The 16,127-nt window shown below is 44.5% G+C and overlaps 1 protein-coding gene across 3 annotated transcripts in view; it reads right to left on the minus strand.

Annotated features, from left to right (window-relative positions):
• Csnk2a2 (casein kinase 2 alpha 2) overlaps window positions 1–12,143 on the minus strand; it is a 38,879-nt gene extending 26,736 nt beyond the window's left edge. The window contains exons 1-3 of one of the 3 annotated variants that reach the window (XM_085682008.2): window positions 11,966–12,136; window positions 11,211–11,322; window positions 581–682 (exon numbers count right to left, since the gene is read on the minus strand). In XM_085682008.2, coding sequence (XP_085538134.1) covers window positions 581–682; window positions 11,211–11,322; window positions 11,966–12,069 — 318 coding nt within the window. In that variant the 5' untranslated portion in view covers window positions 12,070–12,136. Of the gene's footprint in view, window positions 1–580; window positions 683–11,210; window positions 11,323–11,965 lie in introns of all 3 variants that reach the window. The other 2 variants (XM_085682009.2, XM_085682010.2) reach the window with 2 other exon arrangements.
• Between the last annotated feature and the right edge of the window lie 3,984 nt (window positions 12,144–16,127).

Consider the following 16,127-nt stretch of genomic DNA (forward strand, 5'->3'; position numbering starts at 1 on the left):
TGTGTATGTTGGCACATGTGCCACAGCACACACATGGAAGTCAGAGGCCAACTCTCTGGAGTAGGTTCTATCTACCCTAATGTGATTTCTAGGGATCAACACTAGTCACCAGGCCTGTGAGGCAGCTGCCTGTACCTACTGAGCCATCCTGTCCCAAATTAAGCATATATTTCTCATATACAAACAGCAAGGCTTCTTTCTCAAAGGACTGGTGGTCTGGGACCTGCTTAGTTTTCTACACTAGAATCAACAAAGAAATCCCCAGTACCAGGCTTACTAGAGTGAGGTAAGGTAATGCAAACTGGCAGTGAGATGCTTCAGGGGCTAAATCAAAGAAACAGGCAATAACAGGTAACAAATCGGGACAAGGTTTTTCTCTGTACATAGACTGCATTTAGTGGTGGTAGCTCGCTCATCACTGGGCCATGACAGTTGTATGATTTTTAAGCCCATTTACCAATAAATACCAGTGTCATAAGTCCATTTATCAGTCCATTATGCAGTACCACACAAGGCCCTGGGTGTTAAACAACACTCCACCCCAATCCACTAGCACACTCCCCAGCCACCAGGCACCTACCACAGGGTCCTTTACAGTGTCAATCAGCTTAATGATATTTGTTCCACCACGAAGGTTCTCCAGAATCTTAACCTCTCGTTTTATCTTCTTTTTCTTCACTGGCTTAAATACACAAGAGTAATCAGAAGTGAGACTTCTTTTTAAGTTAACATAATAAAAACAACTTTAAACAATGTTAAGGCAACAGCAAGAATTATTTGCTGTGTACTATGCTTATGCTGTGTATGTTCTGTTAAAGAATATGCTTAAATTAGAAGAGAAAGAGAAGGCTTACCCACTGTAATCTTTTAGGTTAAACAATTTACAGTTCATAGCTTATGTGGCAGGATCTCTAAGTAGTAGTTACATCTAGGGTATTTAGCAAATTTGAACATCCATGTAGTATTTTAAAAATAAATGCAAGCTTACTAGATCACCACCAAGTGTGTTACAGCTCTGAGCAGCTGCAGATCATGGACAAATGGAAAACTGAAACAAAATGGCCAGACACTTGCTCTTCCAGTGAGTTACGTGTAACTGTGTCTTCAGGGGCAAGAGCCAGTTCACTGACATGAAGTTACAAACTTGTTTCCAAGCTGTTGGCTCCCATTTCCTGTCGCCACTCCCACTTCCTTAATATTTAGAATCAAATTAGCTCAGAGTCAGTACTTCTCCCAGCAGATCCCATTCCTAGAGAGAAAAAGTTGTTGGATCAGCAAAGGAGACAGCTGATCTCATCAGCAGTGACTAACTGTAAAGCCATCAACCTACAAGATGGGAAATTAAAGGTCTTCTTAGACATACTCCCGTTACATGTATCATTTTCTGACTGAAATAAGATCTGAAGTCAATAAATAAAAGCAGTTCTGAAAAGGCAAGTATGTCATAATCAATCATTTGCAGTCACTCAGGACAGCGACAGACACACGTTAACTCTCTGACCTAAGTCCATTCACCCTCACGAAAGGTCTAAGCAGGAAGGTCAGCAGCAGAGGACTTATTCACACAGGTCACAGCTAACAGGAGCAGAAGCAAGAGTCCAGTCTGGTAATTGGACTGCCTGGCAGCACCCTCCTCACCTCTGGGCTTTACAAGGGAGAGATTGTACTAACAAAAAAGACTACTTTATTGTCAAAACACTGTACACAGTACAAGTAAAGAGAGGCCCATGGACTTTCCATGAAATGATAAACAAGATCTAAAAAGTCTTGGCCTGGGAGGTGCTGGGAGATGGTTCAGTGAGTAAGAGTGATTGCTGTCAAGCCTGATGACCTGAATTCAATCCCTGGAACCCACAACGTCGGCAAGACCCACTCTCACAATGTCTTCTGACGGTCACATGGTGTGTGTGACAATCCAACACGTAGTGTGTGTATGTAAATTTTTAAAGCTCAGAGATAATAATCCCTTGTTTATACTGAAACATACCCCTGAACAAGAGAACGGGAGATGGACTGGCTAGAGAAATGGCTCAGTGGACAAGAGCTGTACAAGCATGAGGACCTAGGTTTAGATCCCTAATACCTATGTAAAAGTCAGGTGTGACTGTAGCTTGTTGGGTGGCCAGTCCAGCAGAATAAACAGTGAGTTCAGGTTCAAAGAGAACCTGTCTTAAGAGAGTAAGGTGGAGAGCGATAGGACACCCAACATTGTACTCTAGTGTCCACGAGGATACAAGCACACTGCATACACAGCAGGCAGAGAAAGGCTGGAAGGAGAGTATGTAACTGTGTGCTTGCAAGCCAGCTGCCACCACACTTCTCCCTCTGCCAGGATGCGCAGTCAGAGATGGTTGGGGGCCTTTTCCCCATCTCTTCTAGGAACCTTACTTACTTCCTTGGTCTCTGTAATCAGACCTCAATGTTTCGGGGAAATCAAGCATCATACGACCCAATTAAAAATAGCCAGGGAAGACACACATGACAAGTAGCCTCCAGTCTAAAAAACGCCAACATCATGAGAGGTGTGGAGCAACAAGTTCAGCGTTAAGAGTGAAGTATAAAGCCAGTATCAGCATTTGAGGAATCAGGTGAAAGTAGTTTGGAGTTTTCGTTTTGTTTTAATATATATAAATCTGGAGACAGGGTCTCTCTTTGTAGTCCTGGCTGTCCTGGAATTCACTATGTACACCAGGCACACTTCCAAGGCACACATAGAGCCCTACCTGTCTCTGCTCCCCAGTGCTACAATTAAGGCTATATGATAACTCTTAAAACTCTTTTGTAATTCTGAAATTATGTTAAAAGACTAGCTATCTTCTATACATCCAAACTCCTGTTTAAACATCACTCCTGTTTAAAAAGCCTGCAACCAGAGTCCTGTACAATCAAGAGCTCCTCTGCTCCTGACAGCACCCACTCACAGGGACGGCCAGTACACATGCTATTCTTATGCCACTGCCACTTTCTCCAGCCTCACTGCTCCCCAGCTCCCCAGAAACACCAGAGTGCAGCTCTTGGAACCCAGAAACACTTAGCTGCTCTTCATCATGTCTAAAGGGAACTTACAGACCAGAGACTGGGAACAGCTGCGCAACGCTGAAATAATCCAGTGGAGCCCATGGCAGCTGGAGTCCTCAGATACTGCCAGACACCAACAAGACTCAAAAAAGAAAGTGACCCACAATTTGGGACACACCCCTCCAAAGCACTTCCAGCAAGCAGTTCCTTCAGCCTCTGCACTGCTCTGAGCCTGAGGAAGAAGATTCCAGAAGCTAACTATTAAAGAGCTTGGAGAGCAAAGGAGACTTTCTAATTCTACAAATGAATTTTTCATTTTTCAGGGACAACCACTGACACCTTTCAAAGCTTGCAAGTTTTCTAGAAAAACAGATGGTCTGACTCTTGTACAGAGTATGTTCCCACTGGCCACCAGCTACACAGCATATTCATCAATGTAGATGAAATCAGCTACACTCATTCATCCAATTCAGATAGGATCTGTTTCAAAGATTCAAATGGCATTGGTTTAGCTGTTTTCCAAATTGAATATCTTCTTACTCAAAGTAGATAAAGTAGCAAAAAAGTTACCCTTGACACCCTCCTGTCCCAACCCTGGAGCACTGGACCACAGGTATATACTACCACATATGCTGAGGAAAAATTTACAGGAAAGAATAACATTAAAAATTTTTAACTACAAAAACTTGTTTAACATTTAAAATATCCATTCAGGTTTTCCCATGTGAAGGGCAGTGCTGGCCATCTGGAAGACTCTTGTTCAAAGTGGCTGTAGAGTAAAGGATGTCTTGTCTACTAACCTAAATCTAAAAAAGTCTATAATAAAATAGAAGTTTGTGACACACTGCAGAAAAAGAGAAATTGACAAAACCTTTCACCTTCCTACTCACCCCAGATCTTCACTCCTTTAGAACCAGTTCTGAGGACAATGACAGTATTAACTGCAATATAGTATTTATTAGTTGCAATTCAGCTCGTCAACTTTTGCTTACCAAGGGTGTGAGAATCAAGACCTTAGTCCATTTCACCAAGTATCACAGGCAAAGCCCCTTTTAAATTTCTTTCTAAGTTCAACTAGATTGACATATTTAAGGCAGACAGTAATATAGCACCAACTTTCATCCCATTATCAAACCAAAGACAGCCAAACTAAGGTATTAATCCATCACTTGCAATGAAGAATTACAATCAACAGTGGGTGCCAGGAATGAAGAATGATGAAGGAGACGAAAAGGCTTAGCTAGGCTGACATTTATTTCCCTAATTTCAGACATATTTGCAAATCATTGTATTTGACCAAAATAAAAAAATTAGCTAAACAATGTTATCCACAACTTTTCCTCTAGTCTTTCAAGTATTGTCATTCCAAGCCCACTACCTCAAGGGGAATTAGTCTCAGAACTAAAGTAGAAAAAATAAGGTTTACAGGCACAGTATAAAATCCCGATGACAAGATATCATTTAAAAAAAAGAGAGAGAGAGAAAAAGAAAAAGCCAGTGTGAGGTACATACCTGTCATCTTAGCACTTGGGAGGCTGATGCATGTGAAATCACAAGCTCAAGGGCAGCCTGAGCTAGCTGGTGAGACCTTGTCTCAAAAAAGTAAAAACAAAACAGAAAACATGTAGATCAGGATGTAGACAAAGAACTCTCACATACTGTTAATGGCATTATAAAATGAATGAACGAGCTACTGTGGAAAGTTCCTCAAAAGAAGAAAACTAGTCAGGCATGGTGGCAATGGACATATAATTCTAGCATCCAGGAGGCTGAGGCAGAAAAATCACTGGTTCAACGTCAGCCTGGGCAACTTATAGAGATAAACCACCAACTGCACTTCTGGGTATACACCCCAAAGCAGCAAAGCATAGGCTCAAAAAGGCATTTGCACACCCATGTTCAAAGTAACCAGCGGTGTGGTGATGCACACCTTTAATCCCAGGACTTGGGAGGCAGAGGCAGGCGGATCTCTGTGAGTTCGAGACCAACCTGGTCTACAAGAGCTAGTGCCAGGACAGGCTCCAAAGCTACAGAGAAACCCTGTCTCGAAAAACAAAACAAAACAACAACAAAACAAACAAACAAACAAAGTAGCTCTGGTCACAACAGTGAACACATGGAAGCAGCTTAGTGTCAGCCATGGAGGAATGGATAGACAAAGTCTACTATCTAAAAATAAAGAAATTATGTTTTTCTATTTTTAGTTTTCTTTGAAGCAGGGTTTTATACTGAAGCCTAGGTTTGTCTTGAATTTAAGGTAATCCCCCTATCTCAGCTTCCCAAGTGCTGGGATTCCAGGCATGAAACAACATGCCTAGTGAAAAGCAAATGTATGTATAAACGCACTTGTAGGCAGCATGGTAAGTCAAATAAGCCAGTCACGAGACAGAGCTTTATGATTTCACTTATGAGACACCTGAGTAGTAAAAACAACCAACAGTGGTTGCTAGGAGCTGAGAAGACAGAGAACTGGGGACCCATCATTTAAAGAGTATAGTTTTAGTTTTACAAGATGAAAAGAGCTACACAGATAAAGATGGTTATAATGGCCCTAACAGCATTATAAATGCATTAATGCCATGAACAGCATGCTTAACAATGGTTATGATGATAAGTGCTGTGATATAAGTGTTATACAGAAAGGGGGAGGGGCAAAACAGAGCAGAACCTTTTAATCTCACCAAGTTAATGTTACAACCCCTTTGATTATTGACTCTGCTTCTAAAATTGTTCAATTAGTCCAGCTGTAACACTGCTATTACTATTTCATATCACTCTTCAGCACTAAGCTTATTAGGTACATTTAATCTTCTGAGATGAATTAATTCTCTTCTTGTAGTTTATCAAAACCATCCAATGTCATAGAGCTAAGTAATGGACCTGACATCTAAAGTCAGGCAGCCTACTTCCTGGGCACTATGGACTATGACAATATTATCACCTACACACCCTTCTATCTTTGCTTCATGGAATTCTGCTTTAACAGAGTCAAAGGTTATAAATGAGCAGTCTAGAACTCTTCTGCCCTATTTTTCACATAGCTAAGTCTACTATTTAGATTATGAAGTGAGATCCAGAAATTAGGCTGTAAATGCCACATAGAGCCTTGAGCCATACAGAAGGAGGGGCACTCGATCACTGCAGACTTTTCCCATACAGGGCACACTCAGATTACCTCTAATATATGAAAGTAATTAAACTACGCACCCTGAAATCTAGGAAATAATTGCTATGAGACTTAAAGGAACTGTACAGGCCAAAAATGCCTAAAGCAGTGTTTCTCAACCTGTGGGTCATGACCATTTTGGGGTTGCATACCAGACATTTACAATTCATTTACATTGCAACTCTAACAGTAGCAAAATTAGTTATGAAGTAGCAACAAAACAATTTTATGGATGGGGTCACCACAGCATAAGGAACTATATATATTAAAGGGGGCCTACAACGGGAAGACTGTATTAAAGGGGTCACTACAACGGGAAGAACTGTATTAAAGGGGTCACTACAACGGGAAGACTGTATTAAAGGGGCCACTCCGACATGAGGAACTTAAAGGCTCGCAGCATTAGGAAAATTGGGAAGCACTGGTCTAAAGTACTTTGTAAGGCGGCAGTAAGATGTCTCAACTGTCAAACCCAGAGACCTGAGTTCAATCCTGGAGACACTGTGGAAGGAGAGAATCAATACCCACAAATCATCTTCGAGTTCCACATATGACAACACACATAAATGTGATTTAAACACACACACACACACACACACACACACACACACACACACACCAAAAGCACTGACAAAAACATCGCTAAAGTTTCAAAGCAAGAAAGCAAAGCAAGCACCAAGGCTGTACGTGTAAGCATGGCCTGTGGGCACAAACACAGAACCTACTTAACTCTGGGTCTGCATCTAGTCTGACTTCTAAGCCTTTCCCTTCAGAAGAGTTACTTCAAACATCAGAAATTCCCTTTTACTTCCAGTGAGTGCCTTTCTTCTCTTCCATGACAATTCAGTATTATCAAGAAGTCAACTACTCAACATGTCTCACTTTCCTCTGTGACATACAGATTCCTATTTACAGTGCCTGCACCAACTGGGTGACCCTAAGAAAATTATTCCTTCTCTGGTTGCTGCTTCTAATAGATTCTAAGCAAGTACAATCTGTGATTCTGCTTAACACACATTAATCACACTCTCCACCTATGTCCCTATAATGTCAATATTACAAACAACTGTGGCCAGTTTACACATAATTTTTAACTTTATTTTTAATGTTACTAATACTCTAATACTGTTTTTAAAAACTACTCTTTATACCATGAGACATTTGATAAAACTAGAAATCACAAAAGAAAAAAAAAGAAAGAAACCATCACTAAAGAGCTACTTTAGGAAGACTGGTATATACGCTTAACTGAAGGACGAGACCCACCTCAAAGGAGGAAGTATTTCATCACATGAAGACCCCACTATTTGGATATAACAAAGGTCATCAGCTGACCACTAAATCACTAATAAAGAGTTGTAACTAAGGCTAATCTTCCTTTTAAAGCTATGCTTTTTTTCAATTCACTTTTTATTTTATGTACATTGGTATTTTGCCTGCAGGTATGTCTGTGTGAGGGCATCAGTTCCCCTGGAACAAGAGTTACAGGCAGCTGTGAGCCATCTCTCAAGCCCCTTTAAAGCCACCTTTGAAGAACACAAAATTTTAACAGACAGTGGTGGCGCACGCCTTTAATCCCAACACTCAGGGAGGCAGAGGCAGGCAGATCTCTGTGAGTTTAAGGCCAGCCTGGTCTACAGAGTTGTATTTTGCTTTGCTGTGGGGGAGGAGTGGGGAGTAGTGGGGAGGGCTGGGGAGGGTGGGGAGGACTGAGTCCAGGACCTCTACCTTGTTAGGTTTGTGCTCTACAACTGAGCAACCACCTCAGTCCCAACAATACAACATTTTCAAAACATTCCTACAGACATGTTAAACATGTTTAAGACAAATTTTAATACTACCATTGCCTTAATCCAGAATCAATTTTGATGGAGGAGGGTAATGGGTAGCCAAGATGTTTATAATACAAAATAATGCTGTGACCAGGAAGCCTTATATGAGGATTTCTAAGCTACCGCAGCACTGGTTTAAAATGCTTTGGATGTTTTTAAAAATTGTATTGCTCTTGACATCTACTCAGGAAATAGTAGTTTAATTGAAAGCTCTCAAGGACCCCAGGAAGCACTGCAATCCATACACACGGGCAGTGCGCACTAATGTTTTTATTTCACTTCTGTGTACACCTTTCTAAGTGCCATAAAAGAACTGAAGAGTTGACTGCTTATGATCAAGATGAAACTTTTGACACTGAAGCAACTTTCTGCTTTGTTGCATAAACTTTTTAAAAATTATTTCCCCCCTTTCTCCTTAATACAATTTATGACACTCCCACCCTGAAAAAAAAAAGAAAAAGAAAAATAGAAGACATTACTTATCAAGGGGCGGTGGTGGCATAATCCTTGAATCCCAGCACTTGGGATGCAGAAGCAGATGGATCTCTGAGTTCGAGGCCAACCTGGTCTACAGAGCTAGTTTCAGGCTACACAACACCACCTTGTTTCAGGGGTAGGGTGGGGGGAAGACAAGACTTCTCTATTCATTAGACTTGCATAAGTTCACTTTCCTACAATTAATTAAAAAAATCTCTACTAAGAGAATTACATTATAAAACTTTCACTAGCAGCTTTTCAATATTGTAAAGCCCCCAAACTGTCTCAATATACCTTGATCAATAAAATATTTAGAGGTCTAACAATTAAATGAAATAAAAGTCCTCCATGATCACTCTGCATCCAACTGTTGTGACAAAGTAAGACTGAAATAAGTGTCACTGAGCACACACACCTCGTGTCTCAGTCACCACGTGCACATAAGTTCCTTCCTGCAGATTAAATACAGCAGGCTTGAGAAAAGGATGTCTTTCCTAGACTATCCCAAACTGAGCAGCTGCACTGTACACAAATATCACAATAGTAGGTATTAGTCATGATTTATTTGAGTTAGTAACCAGAATTTGGGAATAAAGATCTTGTTCTTTTTGAAAAATAATACTTTAAATCCATTATAACAAAACTACAATATTAGTAGTTTTATACTCTACCATTCAAATAAATAAATAAAGCCTACATAAAAATGCCATTGGACTTTGACAAAGAAGTAAAAGGTGGTTCAGGCTGCCCTCTGAGAAAAAACAAACACCTCATGAACTAGGGCATCAAAATCTCATGCTCGAACCCTGGAATTTACTCTGTTCAGTGCTAAGATCCTATAATCCAATGCTGAAATGAACAGTCAGAGGCATGAAGAAATAGGAAAGAATTCTGGTGAAGAGTCATCTCAACAGTGATGTCAGGTACATTTCTTTGTGCCTACGTCTACCATTTGTAAAAAATAACTTGAAGCAGGTTTCCATATAATAAATACGTGAAGCCTCTTTAGTGCAGAGGAAAAACTCTCAAGCAACTAATCTCTGAAACAGAACGACTGAAGGGCAACATTACAACGCTTCCCTAACAAGCACACTGGAACTCAGACACATACCTGAGCGCTGCTCCCTTTAAAACACACCACACGAAACTGCACTTACTCTAAAAATGCTATTGCACAGACACTTAGACATTTCCCTGAAACTGTTTTAGATTTGGCAATTCAACCATCTAAATGTATATTTAGATATTCCTAACTACAATTTGCTTTGCTTAGTCCTTAAAATTAAAATGTCTGGCCAGGTGGTGATGGCACAAGCCTTTAATCCCAGCGCTTGGGAGGCAGAGGTAGGCAGATCTCTTTGAGTTCAAGGCCAGCCTGATCTACAGAGCTGGTGTCAGAACAGGCTCCAAAGCTATAGAGAAACCCTGTCTCGAAAACCCAAAAGAGTATGAAGTAACTTCTATTAAAAACATTTATGTTTACGTATGTAATAAAACTGTATGGTTTCCAGCAAGTTCCTCGAAGAAACACTTCTCTGCTTAACGCCCCCCTCCATAACTACAGACCTTCTGTGTACCAATCATACTTAGTGGGGCCACGCTCCCGAACTTCAACACTGCCACTTGATTCTCAGCCAGTGTTTCAGCAGCAGAGACACCATCACCTGTCTTTACAGCAAAACTGCTGCTTTACCACTCACTAGGCTAGGCTGATCAGGAGCAAGAGCAGCAGCTGTTTGCTGAAAGGTGACGTCCAGAGTGCTAAGATCGCCGCTACAATTAGATGGGGACCACAGCACGGCACAAACTTTTCAACCCCACATTTTTGTCCCACAGAACCTCCACTAGGAAACTGTGAAAACCAGGCTCACGTGAAGTACACCGCTCTCCAGTGTTCTGTCTTTCACTAGTGACACACAAACATGATCTAACATGAAGAACTGCCCAGATCCTAAGGTGACATGCTTGTGCAGTCAATGATCAGACAACATAAAGAACTGACCAGGTCCTAAGGATTACCTTCCCGTATAACCTATAAAACACCACTTCATCTTCAATCACCTGTACAGAAACTTGTCTGACTCCTCACGCTCATTAAAACCATGTCTTCATTTGAATGATAGCAGCCCTATCGTTATCACCCGAGAGGGCTAGTCCTGCCATCCAGACAGTTGTGTCCCAGTTATTATTTCAGTGGCTAGAATGTACTCTTTTGTCCCAAATCTCTCTTTGACCGGCTGGCCTGCTCTATCCAGCCCACCTGAAATGAAAGGGGAGAATCCACTGGGGGAGGTGCTCTGCACTCTCGGCTTTACACTTATCTCGGAGAGGACTCCAGCCTTCAGACAACTTTCTTTCTGGAGTAATTCAGAGCAGAGAATAACAAGTTCAATGATGAAGGAGCCCTGGACTAGCAGAACCGCTACACAAAATCTTTTTTCTTCTTTTTGTGAATAGCTAATTCTGTATCAAATACAGCCCCTCTCACAAGTTGTTTGAGAAGCCCACAGTTTACACTTTAAACGTCCCTGGCCTAGCAGACTCAAAGAGTTCAGACAAGCCTGCACATTTCCTCAAAAGTTTAGCGGGAACTGGTAGCGGTGCTGCAGGGTCATCCTCCAGGAGATACACGAGAGAGTTTCAATTACTCATTCTGGAATAGCTGGTCCTCTTGCCCTGTGGGGGAAAATGTTATATGCCACTCATAGGACACTCACCTTGAGAATTTTTACAACCACCCTCTCATTGTTGGTGATGTTAATGGCCTCAAATACTTCACTATACTTGCCCCGACCAAGTTTTCGAACCAGTTGGTAATCATCTTGATTACTGTGAAAGGCAAGAGACACATATAAATGCCAGAATTTGGGATTAGGCAAGCCAATGTGCACTATACATCTGTCCAGTTACTTCCATTCATCAAGCATTTGGAGATGTCCCCACGTTAAGCATCAACCCATTCCCTAAATGGAAGCCACCCAGAAGCTTGGTTCCCTTCACTTTGCAGAGCTCCTAACCCAACTGACTCGTTCTAACCTGGGGAGAAAGAGCAGCTACTGGGCCTTAAGGTCCACGTTAAGAGGACCGAGCAAATCATCCACTCTGGGGGTACTAGAGTGTTCCCCTGTCCGCAGTTCCACAGCACCTGCCTCCCATTTCACACCCTCCAGGGAGCCACTGCCTGCTTTAGAGAATCTGCACATCTTTAAAAAATGTTCCTCCCACCCAGATCTTAACAGCTCAAGAAGACAGCCATGAACTTCCCATCCCACAGGAACCCCAAAGTGTGAGGGGCAAGGACCGCCCCCACCCCTGACCCCACGTTTCTTCCCACCGGCTGCTGAGCCGGGGGCCGGGCGGGCAGGGGAGGCCGGGGACACGTGCGGCCGGAGCCGGGCCTCCCTGCCAGCCCCGAGGCCGAGCGGCCGGTCGGGTGCGGTTCGCGCGAGGGGGCGGCCGACGACGGCTTTACCCCCAGCTCGGGACGTGGGCTTCGTAGTCCCAGTACTCGCGGCTCCTCAGGCTGTTCACCTCGGCGTAGACCCGGGCCCGACTGCCCGCGGCCGGGCCGGGCATGGCGGGCGGGACCGGGGGGCGCCGCGGGGCGCCGAGGGCGGCGGCGCGGCACGGGGCGCGGGGCGGCAGGCACGAGAGGCTGCGGGCCGCCGGCCGCCCGAGCAGGAGGAGGAGCGCGGCGGCGGCGGCGCCGGGCGTCCGCGCCAGGCCGGGCCCGCGGGGGCGGGAGGACGGACGCTCGGGCCGGGGGGCGCGGGATGCGCCGGCCGAGCCGGCCCGGGGCCTGCGGCGGCCGGCGGGACGGCGGGGCTCGTGCTCCGCGGCGGCCTCCGCTCGGCTCGCGGCCCCTAGAGGCAGCGGCAGCGGCAGCGGCAGCCACCGGCCGGGAGAGGGGTAGCGGCGGCGACGGCGGCGAAGAGGGAGGAGGAGGAGGCGGAGGAAACCCGGAAAAGGGGCCGCGCTCGCCAGGAGCGGCCGCCGCCCAGCCCCGGCCCGCCCCGGCCTACAGCGCCCCCTGCAGCGCTGGGGGACCGTCACCGGCTCCCGCCCCCGCAGCGGCCGCGCCACCCGCCAGTGTGGTCATCCGCCGGTCCACTGGCTGGCCACCGCCTAGGAGCCTTCGTCCTCGACTGGAGCCCCTTTCAGCACAGCCGCACAATCCAGCCACCACGACCTCCCGCACTGGCCCTGTGGTCTGACCTTCCTGACACCATCTGTTCCTACTCATCAGTGACTTGCTTTTAAGAACCCTTACCTCGAACTGTCCCCCTCCCTCACTACTCCTGCCATCCACATACCCCCATCAGCTGTAAAACTTCCCATTCTTTCTGTGCAGAACCTGTCTAGTTCTAGACTACCCTTCCTTCCCAATTTCCCCCCAGATTCCTCCCTGAGAGCCCATTGAGTCATCTCTTGGGCACTTGGTTAATCTAGAGTTGGCCAGGTGGTTTCCCTGTAAAGTTACTCTTTTCTTCCTGTCATTGAACTGGTAATTTGCGGGAGATACTTTCACACTATAAATATCCGGTTTTTGTTCGGGAGGAGGAAGAGCTGGGAAGTGAAAGGGACTAGGGGCTAGGGATTGGGCATGGCTAGGTGGGCATCCAAGCCTCCAACACATTTTTCTTGGTCCCTGGTCTCTTGGTCTTCTGAGGTCCCTGGTCATCTTGCTTTCCTGTCCATATTCTTTATCGACAGGAATATCCTCACACAGCTCAGGCTGCTCTGAGTCTAATTTTTTCCCCCACAGTTTTCTAAATGAGACTGTGCTCCCTCTTCATATACCTGACTACCCAGGCTCAAGTCCTGCTGAGCTCTGTGGCTCACAACGAATGTGGATTGGAGGCAATGACTCAACATCCCTTCAGTACTTCAGATTTTGTAGCATACACCCAGCACCTACTTCACAGAGTTGTGCAGATAGTTATTAAAACACTACATGCCCATACTATTTTTTGTTTTGCTTTGTTTTGTGTTTTTGTTTTGCTTTGTTTTTTGAGACAGTTTGTCTGTGTAGCCCTGAGTGTCCTGGAACTCACTCTGCAAATCAGGCTGATAACAAACTCAAGAAATCTTCCTGCCTCTGCCTCCTGAGTGCCAGGATTAAAGGCATGTGCCATCGTGCCGTTAATAAATGCTATCACTTTTCCTTTGCTGAGACCAGCACATGCCCATCCTTCAATTCTCTGTGTAGCTTTGTCTGACCTGGGACTCACTCTTTAATTAAGGCTGGCCTTGAACTCACAGACTTCTGCCTGTCTCTGCCTTCTGAGTGCTAGGATTAAAAGCGTGTGCCACCACCACCCAGCAACAAAGATTACATAATAATCTGTTAGATACTTTTATTTGTTTTGTTTTTTGAGACAGGGTTTCTTTGTGTAGCTTTGAAGCCCTGGCATTTGTTTTGTAGACCAGGCTAGCCATAATAATCTGTCAGATACTTTTATTGTTTTGTTTTTTGAGACAGGGTTTCTTTGTGTAGCTTTGAAGCCCTGGCATTTGTTTTGTAGACCAGGCTAGCCTTGAACTCACAGAAATCCACCTGCCTCTGCCTCCCAAGTGCCACCACTATCCGACTTTATAATTCTAGCCCTCTGGAGGTGGGAAAGTAGGAGAATCAAGAGTTTGAGGCCCACCTAGGTTTCATAGCAAGACTTCATCACAAAACAACAAATGCAACTGGACAGTGTTGGCACACACGCCTTGAATCCCAGCACTTGGCAGAGGCAGGTGGATCTCTGTGAATTCAAGGCCAGCCTGGTCTACAAGAGCTAGTTCCAGGACAGGCTCCAAAGCTACACAGAAACCCTGTCTCAAAAAACAAACACTCAAAAAGCCCACACATCTGGAATTTGCACAAATTCAAACACTTTCAGAAACAAAATCTGAAAGGAAATAAAGCACTTAGAGAATAAATGGTCTTTGACCTTTGATTTCAGACCTGTCAGGCCCACCAGTCTGATTGCGAACATTCTCAAGATCTCAGTGTTGCTCTAAGGTGGTTTTATTTGTTCATTTTCCCCTCCAAATTCCCTATGAACTTATCCACATCAGCAAGTCATAATCCTAACCCTTGGATGGGCTTTCTTAGTTTTAGAAAGCCCTCAGTATTCTGCAGAAATTGTAGCTGCTTTGAGCATGTGTGTTTTCTTTCCTTGACTTGCATCAGATTCTCAAAGGAGGCGATGGCCTGTAGAGGATTCCAAACTACGCCATTGATCTGAGGACTATGTCCAAACCCAGCCAGGGCCCCATTCTTTGCCTCCTCCACGCTTGCCCACCTCTGACCCCACCCACACTCCTGGTTCCTGCCTCTCATCCTTCACCACCTAGCCCACACCCATGTCTCAGAACCTGATTCCACACCTGTGGCTGCTCCCACAGATGGCTCTGGCGCAATACACTCTAGATTTGGCTGATAGTTCATTGGCTCAACCCTGAAACCTGCAGTCAGTCCTCCCACAGTCAAATGGAAGGTGTCTTCATGGCTTGTTGCAAGATAGGATGGGTGCCCCACAGAATTGGCAAAGACCCACTTGGCTTTGTTCCCCCCCCCCCCATTTTTATGACTAGCTTCGCAAGAGTTGACTTGAGGTGGTACCCTGGTAGCCTAAGCTGAAGGAATCTGACTTGGGTTTGTGAAGGACCAAGCAGGTACTTTTACACAAGTAGGTGGAAGGGCAGGGAGAGTCCAGTATTGACTTTTCTTGTTTACTGTGGGTGCCATTTTACATGTGACAGCGATCAGAGTCTTATAGGAGGCAACACAAGAGAATACCTTGAATCAGCTCATCCAGCAAGTTCCCACCAACTCCTCCTCTAGACCCCAATTCTATCCAAATACTAAATGCTTCCCCAAACAAAACCAAACACATTTTGAAGATCTTAGAGCATTTTCTGTCTATTTTTTTCTTGGTTGGTGGGGGTCAAACCTAGACCCCCATTCAGCTGTCTTGAAAAGGTCTATTTTCAAGACATTTGAGAGGTCTGTAGTCTTTTCCCATGCATCGTTCTTCTTAAAAAAAAAAAAAGCTACCTTACAAGTTGTATGGGAGTTGTATACCTGTGATTCTCTAGAGTTTTGAGGCTAAGGCAAGACCCTTGAACCAAGCAACTCAAGACCAGCCCACATAATAGAGAAGACCTCATCTCAAAAACAAGACTAGACAAAACAGAATCCCAGCCTAAAAAACATGAAGATTGGCTGGGCATTGATGGTGGCGCACAGCTTTAATCCCAGCATGAAGGTAGGCGAATCTCTGTGAGTTTGAGGCCAGCCTGGTCTACAGAGTGAGTTCCAGAACAGGCTCCAAAGGTACAGAGAAACCCTGTCTTGAAAAACCAAAAATCGAAAACAAACCAACAAAGCCCGTGAAGATTCTAACTAAACTAAGAGGGATGGTAGCTTCTGCGTTCTACATAGTTGAACTTTCCCGAAAGAAACCCAGAAAGCTAAAACCACTGAGTTTCTGCTTTAGATGAGTATACTAGATGACATGTGAATTATGTCTCAATGAAACTGTTAAAGAAAAAACCTATATGTTAGTCAGGTGTGGTGGTGGTACACACCTTTAATTCCACCACTAAGGGAGCAGAGGCAGGTGGATCTTTATGAGTTC

Source organism: Myodes glareolus, chromosome 22 (assembly GCF_982192425.1).
Source record: "Myodes glareolus chromosome 22, mMyoGla1.1, whole genome shotgun sequence".
NCBI classification, from domain to species: Eukaryota; Metazoa; Chordata; class Mammalia; order Rodentia; family Cricetidae; genus Myodes; species Myodes glareolus.